Source organism: Quercus suber, unplaced genomic scaffold (genome assembly GCF_002906115.3).
Source record: "Quercus suber isolate HL8 unplaced genomic scaffold, Cork oak 2.0 scaffold_288, whole genome shotgun sequence".
Lineage (NCBI taxonomy): Eukaryota > Viridiplantae > Streptophyta > Magnoliopsida > Fagales > Fagaceae > Quercus > Quercus suber.
This window is the reverse complement of record NW_027069744.1, coordinates 700,639-713,803: the sequence shown is the minus strand read 5'-3', so window position 1 is coordinate 713,803 and position 13,165 is coordinate 700,639. Positions and strand designations below refer to the sequence as shown.

The following is a 13,165-nucleotide window of genomic DNA, read 5'->3' as shown; positions in this document are numbered from 1 at the left end:
TCTCCAGAAGCTTGTGTGTAGGTTTTTTAGTTTCTCAACATCAAGGACAAGTTTCATATTTTACCCATCACATGTCAATCTTTAAGTGATGTGTATTCATTTCATGAATTTTCCATTTGATTTATGTATGCATGGTTGTTTGTACCTGTTCTATCTTTTGTTACGATTTCATTGTGCACTCATGTTGTTGCTTGGAAGTTGGAACCTATTTTACTGGATAGTTGTTTCAATTTTTTTTAAATTTAAATTAATGCTAAATATTGTCAATACAAAATTAACTTCATGGTTTAATCATTTTGACATTTACGATTTAAAGTAAATGAAATGATTTGGAAACTCCCACCTTGTGATCATATAGCTGAAGAATAAGTTCATTTGTTAGTGATTAATTACATTTCATGGACATAATGAGCTGATTCTTTTGGAGCTATTGTAATTTCATTTTGTGCTACGTAGATTGTGAATTCCTAGGCTAACTTGGGTTAAGTTTCTTAGTTTTAGTTAGTGATGTTATGCTTAAAGAAAACCAATCTTTTTGAAATACACAAGGTTAACATAGTGATGTCATGTTTGGTCAAGTATAAGATAGATAATCCCATAGGTCTTGTGAAATATACAGCAAGGTTTATAAAAGTCGTGTTGTAGGTTACTGCAAAATCATTATAATGAGATATTTATTGTATCTCCACCTTCTGGTCCAATTCCAATATTCACGGTTTTGAGTACAATGTGTACTATTTGGAACTAAGTGATGTGAATGTATGTATGAGAGTTTTCTTGTTAGGTTGATTTGGTCTTTGACTTGTGATTTTGGCTGCGATACGGAGAAAGAAATAGAGAGATAAATTGTGTTTTGAAACTTTCTGATTTCATACAGAGATGTTTTTCATTCTATTTTTTCCCCGAAATAAGGAGGAAGGAAGATGAAGCGGCCTTCAGCATAAGCACGAAAAACCCCTTTCCCAGGAACTCTCGATATCAGACTATTCTTTCTCGGTAATTTTCAACTAACCTCTTATCCTATTGTCTTCAATTATGTTTGCTGTCAATTTATGGATTTCGTTGAAATCAGGGAAACAACGTAGAAGATCAAATTCTAACTGAATTGTTATTAGGAATTTTCTATTTCTGGGTTTTGTATCAAATTCTAACTGAATTGTTATTAGGAATTTTCTATTTCTGGGTTTTTTTTTTATCAAATTCTAATTGAATTGTTTTTAGGAATTCTTAGTTTCTAGGTTTTGTTCCTTTGCTTTATTGAATTTCAGTTTCGTATTTTGTTTGTTTTGATTTTTTTTTTTGGCTTGCTATTTGGGTCATTAGAGAAGAATGAGGGTTATTAGATAAATTATAGTGTATTTATCTGGCATTGGAGTGTTCTTTTTAATCTAAACGTGGGAGTGTCGAATTGTGATAGAAACTGGAGAGCGAACGTCAGAGAGAAATCCAGTCAGAAATAGAAAGTGGAGAGCGGAAAAAACTAAGAAGATAGTCACGCCTCTACCTCCATCAAACCCGTACTCTCCACTGGTATGGTTTCTATTTTTTGGTTCTTTAAATTTGGGGTCAAATATGCTTTAGGTCTCGGTATTTTCGTTAGGTTGGATTGAATTTAGGTTTTGACTTGGATTCGGTTTTGAGTAAGGAATTTGGTTTATAATAGTTTTTAATATCAGTTATCTATCTTAGATTTGGTTTTTTTTTTTTTTTTGGGTGGTGGGATGGGGGGGGGGGGGGGGGGGATATTTGGGTTCAATTTATTTTGGGTGTATGTCTTTGCTCTTCAGATCTTCATGGATCAATTTGTTGTTGTACCTCAACAAAAAAGTTATTGTCCTCTGTTTCCATTCATTCAACAAAAATGGGCAAAAGAAAAGGAAACTCTTCACCTTTTCATGCTTTGTTTGTTTCGTTTCTGCAACTCCGTATACACAAGTTTTGCATAACGTTGTTAATTTTCTGTCTTGATATAAAAGATGGGGTTTTCTTTCACCAAGCTTTTCAGCTGGCCTTTTGCCAAGGAGATGCATATTCTAAAGTGGGTCTTCATGTAGCAGGCAAGATTACCATTTTGTACCAGCTGAAGTTGGGAGAGATTGTGACCACCCTTCCTACCATTGGTATTCTTTTGCTATATTGTTAACATTGTTTTATTATATAAGTGCTGCTTGTTTGTAGTTATAGGGAGTTGGATTTTACAAATTCTTTTGTTGCTTAGAATTTTGCAGGTGACACTTATTTTCATAATAATTAATTAATTTATCCAAACATCTAAAAATGTATCTATAATAATTTATGATTAAAAAATATTTGAACTTTTCTCTAGCTAAAACAGAAAGACAAATGCTTAGGTTAACTTTCCTTCAAAAATATGTTTTTGTTGGGATTTTTAACAGAGCAAGATTCTCTCAAATTATTTGGGTCGAATGAGTTTGTCATTAATCTTGGCTCAAGTTGTTGCCCTTAATTAAATCATTTAGAACTTCATTTATAGCAAAGGTATATACTTCTAGGAATGACTTGGTTTGGGTGTCATTGGAGTTTCCAAGTAGAAGCAATTGAAAATTTGACTCTAAAAATAAACTTAACTAGCGTTGTGTACCTCATGGTAGATCCTTATAAGGAATTGTTGGATGAGAGAACTATGAAGGAGAACTTTAGTCTCTATGGAGTTTGAAAGGAACTCAACCCAAAACTCAAATTGGCTTGAGGAATGAAGGCAGGACTGGAAAATTGGGTTCCTGACCAAGGTACCACTCACATCACATTGTTTATCGGAGACAGCAATTATTATATACTTTGTAAGATTCTCCAATGTTTTGATCTAAATTGGATGGTTGACACCATTGAATTGAAATGATATTTTAAAGTGTGATTGATCACCTAATAAAGTATCTAGAAATGGTTGGATTGGAGCATAATATAGCCCTGAGTCTTGACAATGGTGCAATTGTACAGTTTGTGGACTTAGAGATAAAGTATTCCATTGTGCTCTCTTAACATTAGCTAACCTGTGCATCCTCCATTAGATTAATATAATAAATTAATAATATCTCAGCCTATGCTTACAAGCATTACCAATGCCAAAGATGCTGTTTTCATTTCCATTCATAATTTAATTACTTTTTTTTGAATATCATAAGAAATTGTTTTTTTTATTTTTATTTTTGGGTATCGGTGCCTAATTTGAAGAGAATTAGTTTAGAAATTTATTTAGTCTGTTGATCTGATGTAGTAACAAACTTTGGGTCATCTTCTACACTTATTAGTGTTGATGGTTACGAGCAGTTGGAGCTAAAATCAGTAATGGATTCAATCATAATGGTTTCTACATAGTTCTAAAAAAATTCCAGTGTCATCCCATAAGGTTTCACAAAAAAAAATCTATCCTTGTACTTTGAAAGAATTCATGGAACCATTCTGAAATATTTTGAATTCTCCAGGTCAGCACTAGCAGAGTAGTTTGCAGTATTCCCAATTGAAATCAAGGGAAATGATGTTTCATTGAAGTTGAACCTATTAACGGAGAGGCCCTTCTTAGATAATTCAAAGAATTAGTATGGTACTGATAAAGAATACTCTTTTGAAAGGCTATCTTTTGCATGGAATAACTTCAATCGAAAGCTAACGGTGCACACTTGTCCATTGCCAAGCAAACTTGAGCAACAAATTTCCTGTTAATGATGCTGGTGGCAACAGCTAATATCCAAGGTGCATACTTGGAGAGGTTAATGTCTGAGGCCCTAATTTTCCAGTCAAACTTGAAGTCAAGATGCATTTTCTAATGGCATGGAAAGACTCAGAGTGGCGGGTTGAAAATAAGGGACATAAAAGTAATATCAATTCTATCAGCCAGGATGTTTGCCAAGGAGCATCCAAATGACCTGCAAACTAACACAGATTTTGTTGAGAGCTAGAATGTGATTGTTTACCAAAGAAGTTGGGAGAGAGGAGTTGAAGGTTTTGCTAAACTTTTGGCAATTATGACTACCACAGAAATATCTTTCCTTCAAATGGTATAGAACCTAATAAATGTAAGGAATTGTGCTTAAATTTTGCTCTTAAACATTATCCATCTATTAGGGAAGCTTTGTTGTATTAGAGAAAAGTTATTAGACATTATTAGAACTTTAAAACAAATAATTAGTTTAAAGCTGACTAGGTTTGTTTGCAAAGTTATTCTCAAAAAAGAAAAAGAAAAAAGGTTTGTTTGCAAAGTGGATGTGAGTTCAAGGTTTTATTAAAACTTTCCATAAAAATATAAGTATTTTTAGGGAAATAATTTCTATTTTATATTATTCTAATTATTTTTATATATTTATATATGGAAAAAGTTGGCAACAAAATTAGTTGTAACCTAAAGCTATAACTCCACTCAATATCATTTTATTGGATGTGAATTTTGACAAAAATTATTTTATATTATTCTAATTATTTTATTCCTTTTTGCTTTTGAGGTTTCTCATAGATCTGTTACATCTAGGACCTTTTTAGATGTAATTTGTCGGAACCCATTTTGATTTTTGTTCCATAGCATGTTTTGTGTTCATAGAAAATTGATGAAACATGAATCAGTGGCTGTCTTCCATAAAAATGTCATCTTTATTATTTATAAATAATAGGTCTTTTTAAAAATATTATCTCTTTTTTTCATAAATTTGATTTATGGTGTAAGATAAATATGGTTATTGATGGATGCAAATATTTGTGTTTTAGATGGGTTTGGTCAATGAGAATTGTATATGATCTCATTTTTGAGATAAAGTTGTTTCTTTTAGATCTTTGGTAATTTGATTCTGTGATATATGTAGACTGTTGGGCTAATTTGATGTAGGTTTCTTTGGTCAATGCTTGAAAAACCAATAATATCATAACTATGAGTTGATAAACAAGATATTTTATACCATACAGGTTGATGTAGAAGTCATTATAATCATGGATTTGAATATTGTGTGTACAATACAATTAGGAGTTATGTGATGTGTATGTAGGTAGGTATGAGTGTATTTATGTTAGATTAATTTGGCATCTGACTTAGAATTTTGGGGATTCAGCTTCAGATAAAAGTTGGGGCTGTCTTTCATCAAGCTTTTCAGTCGGCTCTTTGCCAAGAAGGAGATGCGAATTCTAATGGTGGGTCTCAATGCGGCTGGTAAGACCACCATTTTGTACAAGCTCAAGCTTGGAGAGATTGTGACCACTATTCCTACAATTGGTATGCTTTTTCTATTTTTTTCAAAATTGTTTGGTTGTATAGATGTGCTGCTAGTTTGTGGTTAGAGGTAGTTGGATTTTACCAATTTTATTTTGTTGCTTGGCATTAGATTTTTGCAATTGATACAATTTGCATTTTACTTAGGTTTCAATGTGGAGATTGTGGAATACAAAAACATCAGCTTCACTGTCTGGGATGTCGAGGGCCAGGACAAGGTATGTGATCTTAGTATTTAAGTTTCATAACAACTGAAGCTTTAAGCATAAATGTGAAATCAGGAAAATATTGTTAATTATATCATGTTTCTGTAATTGTCACGTGCACCTAGTTTCTTTAGTGCTTATGGATGGTCTTGTGCTGACTAGATATTGAACCATTAGAACACAACAAATTCATAAGCTACATCTACTAGCTACTTTCTGATTCAATTTTTCCTTGTCTATTTAGGGAAAAGCTATTTAGCTTGTGGTAGACATTTCAGACGAGTATCTGATAACTTATGTTTAGTTGCTGTTTGTTATTATGTGCATATGTCTGGCCTTGTGCTATTTAGATGCTTGTCCATTAGCAAGCAACATAAAAAAATGTATGTATATTATTTTGAGCCACCTTGTCTTTTAGTTTCTTCCTTAGTTTTAAGAGGAAGTATGTTTTTGTGTTAGGCGTGTGCAGTCATTTGTGATTTATGTGCTGATTAGTTATTGCATCAGCACATAACATATTCATAAGCTACATTGAAAGCCACATTATATTTTCAGTTTTTCCTTATTCTATGTGAGGACAACTATTCATGTTGTGGCATACATAATCTATACAAACAATTATATATATATATATATGTATGTATGTATACATACATACACATGCAATTAGGCATGTGTATACTTGAATGCTTGTATGTTTGTATTATGCATTAGTTGGTTAACATAGGTACTTTAATGATGCTGGTGGCAACAGCTAATATCCAAGGTGCATACTTGGAGAGGTTAATGTCTGAGGCCCTAATTTTCCAGTCAAACTTGAAGTCAAGATGCATTTTCTAATGGCATGGAAAGACTCAGAGTGGCGGGTTGAAAATAAGGGACATAAAAGTAATATCAATTCTATCAGCCAGGATGTTTGCCAAGGAGCATCCAAATGACCTGCAAACTAACACAGATTTTGTTGAGAGCTAGAATGTGATTGTTTACCAAAGAAGTTGGGAGAGAGGAGTTGAAGGTTTTGCTAAACTTTTGGCAGTTATGACTACCACAGAAATATCTTTCCTTCAAATGGTATAGAACCTAATAAATGTAAGGAATTGTGCTTAAATTTTGTTCTTAAACATTATCCATCTATTAGGGAAGCTTTGTTGTATTAGAGAAAAGTTATTAGACATTATTAGAACTTTAAAACAAATAATTAGTTTAAAGCTGACTAGGTTTGTTTGCAAAGCTATTCTCAAAAAAGAAAAAGAAAAAAGGTTTGTTTGCAAAGTGGATGTGAGTTCAAGGTTTTATTAAAACTTTCCATAAAAATATAAGTATTTTTAGGGAAATAATTTCTATTTTATATTATTCTAATTATTTTTATATATTTATATATGGAAAAAGTTGGCAACAAAATTAGTTGTAATCTAAAGCTATAACTCCACTCAATATCATTTTATTGGATGTGAATTTTGACAAACATTATTTTATATTATTCTAATTATTTTATTCCTTTTTGCTTTTGAGGTTTCTCATAGATCTGTTACAGAATTTTATTTCCATTTAACAATAAATATAAAAAAATTTAGATAGTTGTCACGTTTCAAAACAATGTTGAAAAGTAGCGTCTCGAGTGTCTAAAACTCGAGTTCCATGATAAAACTCGAGTTTTTAAGTCTCGCTTTGTAAGCGGATTGCTTCGATGCGGAAAAAAATTCAAGTAAAAATCGAATTTTAAAGACTCGAGTTTCGAAAAACGCCGCTATAGGGACATAAAAACGTCACTATAGGGCTTAAAAATGGAGTTATAAAAAATTTAGCAAAAAAACGCCGCTATAGGGCTTTAAAACGTCACTATAGGACTTAAAAACGCCACTATAGGGCTTCCTGAACCTGGTATTAACACTTATGAAAAATTTTTGCAGGAAAACGCCGCTATAGGGCTTTAAAACGTCACTATAGGAATTAAAAACGCCACTATAGGGGTGATAAAACTAAAATTTTTTTTGCATGGAACTCGAGTTTGTAAAACTCGAGATCTATGAATATGGATCTCGAGTTTCTAAAACTCGAGATGTCTAGTTTCCCTTATAGTTTCAAACGTTGCCTAACTAACTATATACAAAGCTTTTGCACCGCTATTCTGCACATTCTCCCTCTGTTACATCTAGGACCTTTTTAGATGTAATTTGTCGGAACCCATTTTGATTTTTGTTCCATAGCATGTTTTGTGTTTGTAGAAAATTGATGAAACATGAATCAGTGGCTGTCTTCCATAAAAATGTCATCTTTATTATTTATAAATAATAGGTCTTTTTAAAAATATTATCTCTTTTTTTCATAAATTTGATTTATGGTGTAAGATAAATATGGTTATTGATGGATGCAAATATTTGTGTTTTAGATGGGTTTGGTCAATGAGAATTGTATATGATCTCATTTTTGAGATAAAGTTGTTTCTTTTAGATCTTTGGTAATTTGATTCTGTGATATATGTAGACTGTTGGGCTAATTTGATGTAGGTTTCTTTGGTCAATGCTTGAAAAACCAATAATATCATAACTATGAGTTGATAAACAAGATATTTTATACCATACAGTTTGATGTAGAAGTCATTATAATCATGGATTTGAATATTGTGTGTACTATACAATTAGGAGTTATGTGATGTGTATGTAGGTAGGTATGAGTGTATTTATGTTAGATTAATTTGGTATCTGACTTAGAATTTTGGGGATTCAGCTTCAGATAAAAGTTGGGGCTGTCTTTCACCAAGCTTTTCAGTCGGCTCTTTGCCAAGAAGGAGATGCGAATTCTAATGGTGGGTCTCAATGCGGCTCGTAAGACCACCATTTTGTACAAGCTCAAGCTTGGAGAGATTGTGACCACTATTCCTACAATTGGTATGCTTTTTCTATTTTTTTCAAAATTGTTTGGTTGTATAGATGTGCTGCTAGTTTGTAGTTAGAGGTAGTTGGATTTTACCAATTTTATTTTGTTGCTTGGCATTAGATTTTTGCAATTGATACAATTTGCATTTTACTTAGGTTTCAATGTGGAGACTGTGGAATACAAAAACATCAGCTTCACTGTCTGGGATGTCGAGGGCCAGGACAAGGTATGTGATCTTAGTATTTAAGTTTCATAACAACTGAAGCTTTAAGCATAAATGTGAAATCAGGAAAATATTGTTAATTATATCATGTTTCTGTAATTGTCATGTGCACCTAGTTTCTTTAGTGCTTATGGATGGTCTTGTGCTGACTAGATATTGAACCATTAGAACACAACAAATTCATAAGCTACATCTACTAGCTACTTTCTGATTCAATTTTTCCTTGTCTATTTAGGGAAAAGCTATTTAGCTTGTGGTAGACATTTCAGACGAGTATCTGATAACTTATGTTTAGTTGCTGTTTGTTATTATGTGCATATGTCTGGCCTTGTGCTATTTAGATGCTTGTCCATTAGCAAGCAACATAAAAAAATGTATGTATATTATTTTGAGCCACCTTGTCTTTTAGTTTCTTCCTTAGTTTTAAGAGGAAGTATGTTTTTGTGTTAGGCGTGTGCAGTCATTTGTGATTTATGTGCTGATTAGTTATTGCATCAGCACATAACATATTCATAAGCTACATTGAAAGCCACATTATATTTTCAGTTTTTCCTTATTCTATGTGAGGACAACTATTCATGTTGTGGCATACATAATCTATACAAACAATTATATATATATATATATGTATGTATGTATACATACATACACATGCAATTAGGCATGTGTATACTTGAATGCTTGTATGTTTGTATTATGCATTAGTTGGTTAACATAGGTACTTTCCATACTTTGAAACTGGCATGCTTATGGGTGATCCATTGTTATTAATGTGTTGTTGGTGATACACCAAGTTAAATTTATTGAGAGCTATACTTTCCCTTAGGCATTATCGTCTGTCCATTTTCTAAGTCTTGTATGGTGCATGTATAGATTCGACCTTTGTGGAGACATTACTTCCAAAACACTCAAGGGCTTATCTTTGTGGTTGATAGCAATGACTGTGACCGTGTGGTTGAGGCTAGGGATGAGTTGCATCGGATGTTGAATGAGGTAACTAAAGGCTCCATCTTTATAAACTGAGTGGAACCTGTAATGTTTTAGTTTAGTTAGATCTTGGAAAAGTTTATTGATTTTTTATTTTATTTTTATTTTATTTTTTTTAATGTTACTAGCCTATTAGAAACTAACACAATTAAACATAATTAACAATTCACATAATTAGTTGGATCATTTTATTACAGACATTGCTTTGTAATACTGTTAGTCTCTGTAGTATTCTAATTCAACTGTTTTGGTATTAATAACATATATTCCCCTTGTACATCTTACTGCCAATAGCTCATTTTACTTACCATTTCTGAGTTTTGTTTAAAATTTTCTTGTGCATAATAATATTGCTGGTTGAATGCCTAGGATGAATTGAGGGAGGCTGTGCTGCTTGTATTTGCAAACAAGCAGGATCTTCCAAATGCCATGAATGTTGCTAAAATAACTGATAAGCTTGGTCTCATTCCCTCCGTCAACGCCACTGGTATATTAACATACACACACGCACACACTCTCTCTCTCTCTCTCTCTCATGTTTTACCCTATGTGTAGGAAATTTGGTATCCACTGACTGGGGCCATTACTTTGGGTTCTATTTCAAGTATATCCAGAGCACATGTGCCACTTCAGGGGAAGGGCTGTATGAGGGACTAGACTGGCTTTCCAACAATATTGCTAACAAGGTTAGGCTCTATTGTTGCATGCAACATAAGTGATAATCTTCGATATGGTTATGGTTTGGTTAATTAATATTTTCTATTTGGTTCTTGCAGGCTTAGGAGATCCATAAATCTTCATTTACTTTTTTGGGCTGCAATCTCTGTCAAAGGGGATTTTGTCGTTATGTGGTGTTTATGCATTTTACATTTGATATTGTCTTGAGAATGTATCTGTTTGTTTAGATCATTGTTACAATATGATAGAAATTGACATTTGCCTTGTAGATTCTAAATAATTCATGATTCACAGTACATAGATATGATTAAACCTTGCTTATTTTGAGATACCCTTGCTTTTGGTTCTCCTTCAATGGATATGGCTGTAATAGTTTCTCCTCCCCCTAATTCTCATTTTGATGAAAAGGTCAATTCTCTTATGTGGTGAAGTTGCATGGGTGCTTGAAGATCCATTGATGATAATCTTTTACGTGTCATCAATCTCTTTGTTCGGAATAGTGGTAGTAAGTGGTACTTTTGTTTCTAGGGCTTGAATATGGGACCGTTGATTTGATCTTCTTGTCCACCATGGGTCCTTTTTCAATGCATAAAGTTAAAAAAAAAAAAAGTCGTTGAAACTTTAATTTATAACCATCAGGATTTTGTTTAAATGCACAAAGATTTTGTTGTTGAAGCCTTAATAGGTTAACAAGTGATTGGTTACATCTCAATAGCTAGGGGTCTTTATAAAATTTCAGATAAAAAGAATTGTATTCCAACTGTGGGGAGAGCATCTTGTATACAGCAACCACAACAATTTGTTAGTATTTGCACTTGCTGTTAGTACTGAGGCCAAGTAAATTTTGAATGCATCACATCTTGAGTCAGAGCTCTGATATTTGCATCACTTTTCTCAAAATTGCATTGTTGAGCAAAATTTGTTGAATTGGTGAGCCAATATGCCATACTGAAACATTGAGAAGGCCAGAAGGGTCACCCATTTAGATTTGAGTTAAGATATTTGTATCACTTGGTGTTGAAAGAGATTCATATCTGATCATTGTAGCTTATGGTACATGAATTTGACCAATATCCAAGTTGAAGGCCACGAAGTTTGTTTGTTTGTTTGTTTTTGTTTTTGGTTTTGTTTTTTTTTTTTGGGGTGCTGAAGGCCATGAAGTTTTGACCATCTGGTGTTGATGGCTCCTATTGTTGAACTTTTTATTTTGTTTTATATAGTTATTCTTTGTTCAGTGTAATATATTACTGTGAGAGTAAACAGCGAAAGGTTGTCAGTCATAAGGTTTAAACAAAAACAATCAAAATAAAGTAATCAAAATACCTTAATGTCAGCCAAATTCGTATAGCAAGTACAATCCTAAGCCTAAATAATAGTTAACGCCAATTTCTTTCTCTAAAAGTAGAAAATGTTAAAAAAAATCAAAACTTACTGACAGCAAGTTAGGGTCTCTCGTGGAAGGCTAGAATGGTGGTAATGGCAGTCATCAAATGTTTCTCTCTTTGCCTTATGATCTCTCTATCAATCACTGTTTTTCGTAAAATAGGAAGTGAAATGGTATTTTAAATAGCCGGTTAGTTTTTGTTACAAACACTAAGTAAAGCGATGGGTTAAGTGATGTGTTTTAAACCGTTTATTTAAGAATTACTAATTGCATTGTTTTTTTGGATGATTGATTGTGTCGTATAGTATGACTCTTCACAATTAAACTCTACACGTGGCAGAATTTTAAATGGCCTTTTTTCCAACATGTCGCAACATCTTTAATTGTAGGGGAAGGCTTCTGCTTTTATATATACTAGTCGCAGACCCGCGCGATGCGTGGGAATATATATTTTGTAATATGATACAATTCATAATTTATTATCTAAAATTTATTGAAGATAGTTTGCTCCTAAAAAATTGAATTATTTCTAAAATTATTTTCCAACTCTCTATCTCTACAAATATATCATTATATTATTTTGGGATTGTTAGTATTTGCACTTGCTGTTAGTACTGAGGCCAAGTAAATTTTGAATGCATCACATCTTGAGTCAGAGCTCTGATATTTGCATCACTTTTCTCAAAATTGCATTGTTGAGCAAAATTTGTTGAATTGGTGAGCCAATATGCCATACTGAAACATTGAGAAGGCCAGAAGGGTCACCCATTTAGATTTGAGTTAAGATATTTGTATCACTTGGTGTTGAAAGAGATTCATATCTGATCATTGTAGCTTATGGTACATGAATTTGACCAATATCCAAGTTGAAGGCCACGAAGTTTGTTTGTTTGTTTGTTTTTGTTTTTGGTTTTGTTTTTTTTTTTTGGGGTGCTGAAGGCCATGAAGTTTTGACCATCTGGTGTTGATGGCTCCTATTGTTGAACTTTTTATTTTGTTTTATATAGTTATTCTTTGTTCAGTGTAATATATTACTGTGAGAGTAAACAGCGAAAGGTTGTCAGTCATAAGGTTTAAGCAAAAACAATCAAAATACCTTAATGTCAGCCAAATTCGCATAGCAAGTACAATCCTAAGCCTAAATAATAGTTCACGCCAATTTCTTTCTCTAAAAGTAGAAAATGTTTTAAAAAATCAAAACTTACTGACAGCAAGTTAGGGTCTCTCGTGGAAGGCTAGAATGGTGGTAATGGCAGTCATCAAATGTTTCTCTCTTTGCCTGATCTCTCTATCAATCACTGTTTTTCGTAAAATAGGAAGTGAAATGGTATTTTAAATAGCCGGTTAGCTTTTGTTACAAACACTAAGTAAAGCGATGGGTTAAGTGATGTGTTTTAAACCGTTTATTTAAGAATTACTAATTGCATTGTTTTTTTGGATGATTGATTGTGTCGTATAGTATGACTCTTCACAATTAAACTCTACACGTGGCAGAATTTTAAATGGCCTTTTTTCCAACATGTCGCAACATCTTTAATTGTAGGGGAAGGCTTCTGCTTTTATATATACTAGCCGCGAACCCGCGCGTTGCGCGTGAT

General features: G+C 32.9%; 1 protein-coding gene across 11 annotated transcripts; it reads left to right on the top strand.

Annotated features, from left to right (window-relative positions):
* Positions 1 to 603: 603 nt before the first annotated feature.
* Positions 604 to 10,487, top strand: LOC111994791 (ADP-ribosylation factor 2-like). 11 transcript variants are annotated; one of them, XM_065782075.1, is made up of 10 exons: positions 604 to 996; positions 1,418 to 1,530; positions 2,055 to 2,120; positions 3,444 to 4,034; positions 5,055 to 5,215; positions 8,451 to 8,521; positions 9,392 to 9,511; positions 9,875 to 9,998; positions 10,116 to 10,191; positions 10,282 to 10,487. In XM_065782075.1, exons 5-9 carry the CDS (start codon positions 5,119 to 5,121, stop codon positions 10,160 to 10,162), a joined length of 459 nt encoding a protein of 152 aa, XP_065638147.1. In that variant the 5' UTR covers positions 604 to 996; positions 1,418 to 1,530; positions 2,055 to 2,120; positions 3,444 to 4,034; positions 5,055 to 5,118; the 3' UTR covers positions 10,163 to 10,191; positions 10,282 to 10,487. The 11 variants fall into 11 exon arrangements, with proteins under 11 accessions (XP_065638147.1, XP_065638137.1, XP_065638141.1 ...); XM_065782065.1 differs by lacking the exon at positions 2,055 to 2,120 and having other exon boundaries at positions 608 to 996; positions 9,875 to 9,992; positions 10,061 to 10,191; XM_065782069.1 differs by lacking the exon at positions 3,444 to 4,034 and having other exon boundaries at positions 608 to 996; positions 2,058 to 2,120; positions 9,875 to 9,992; positions 10,061 to 10,191.
* The last annotated feature ends 2,678 nt before the right edge of the window (positions 10,488 to 13,165 follow it).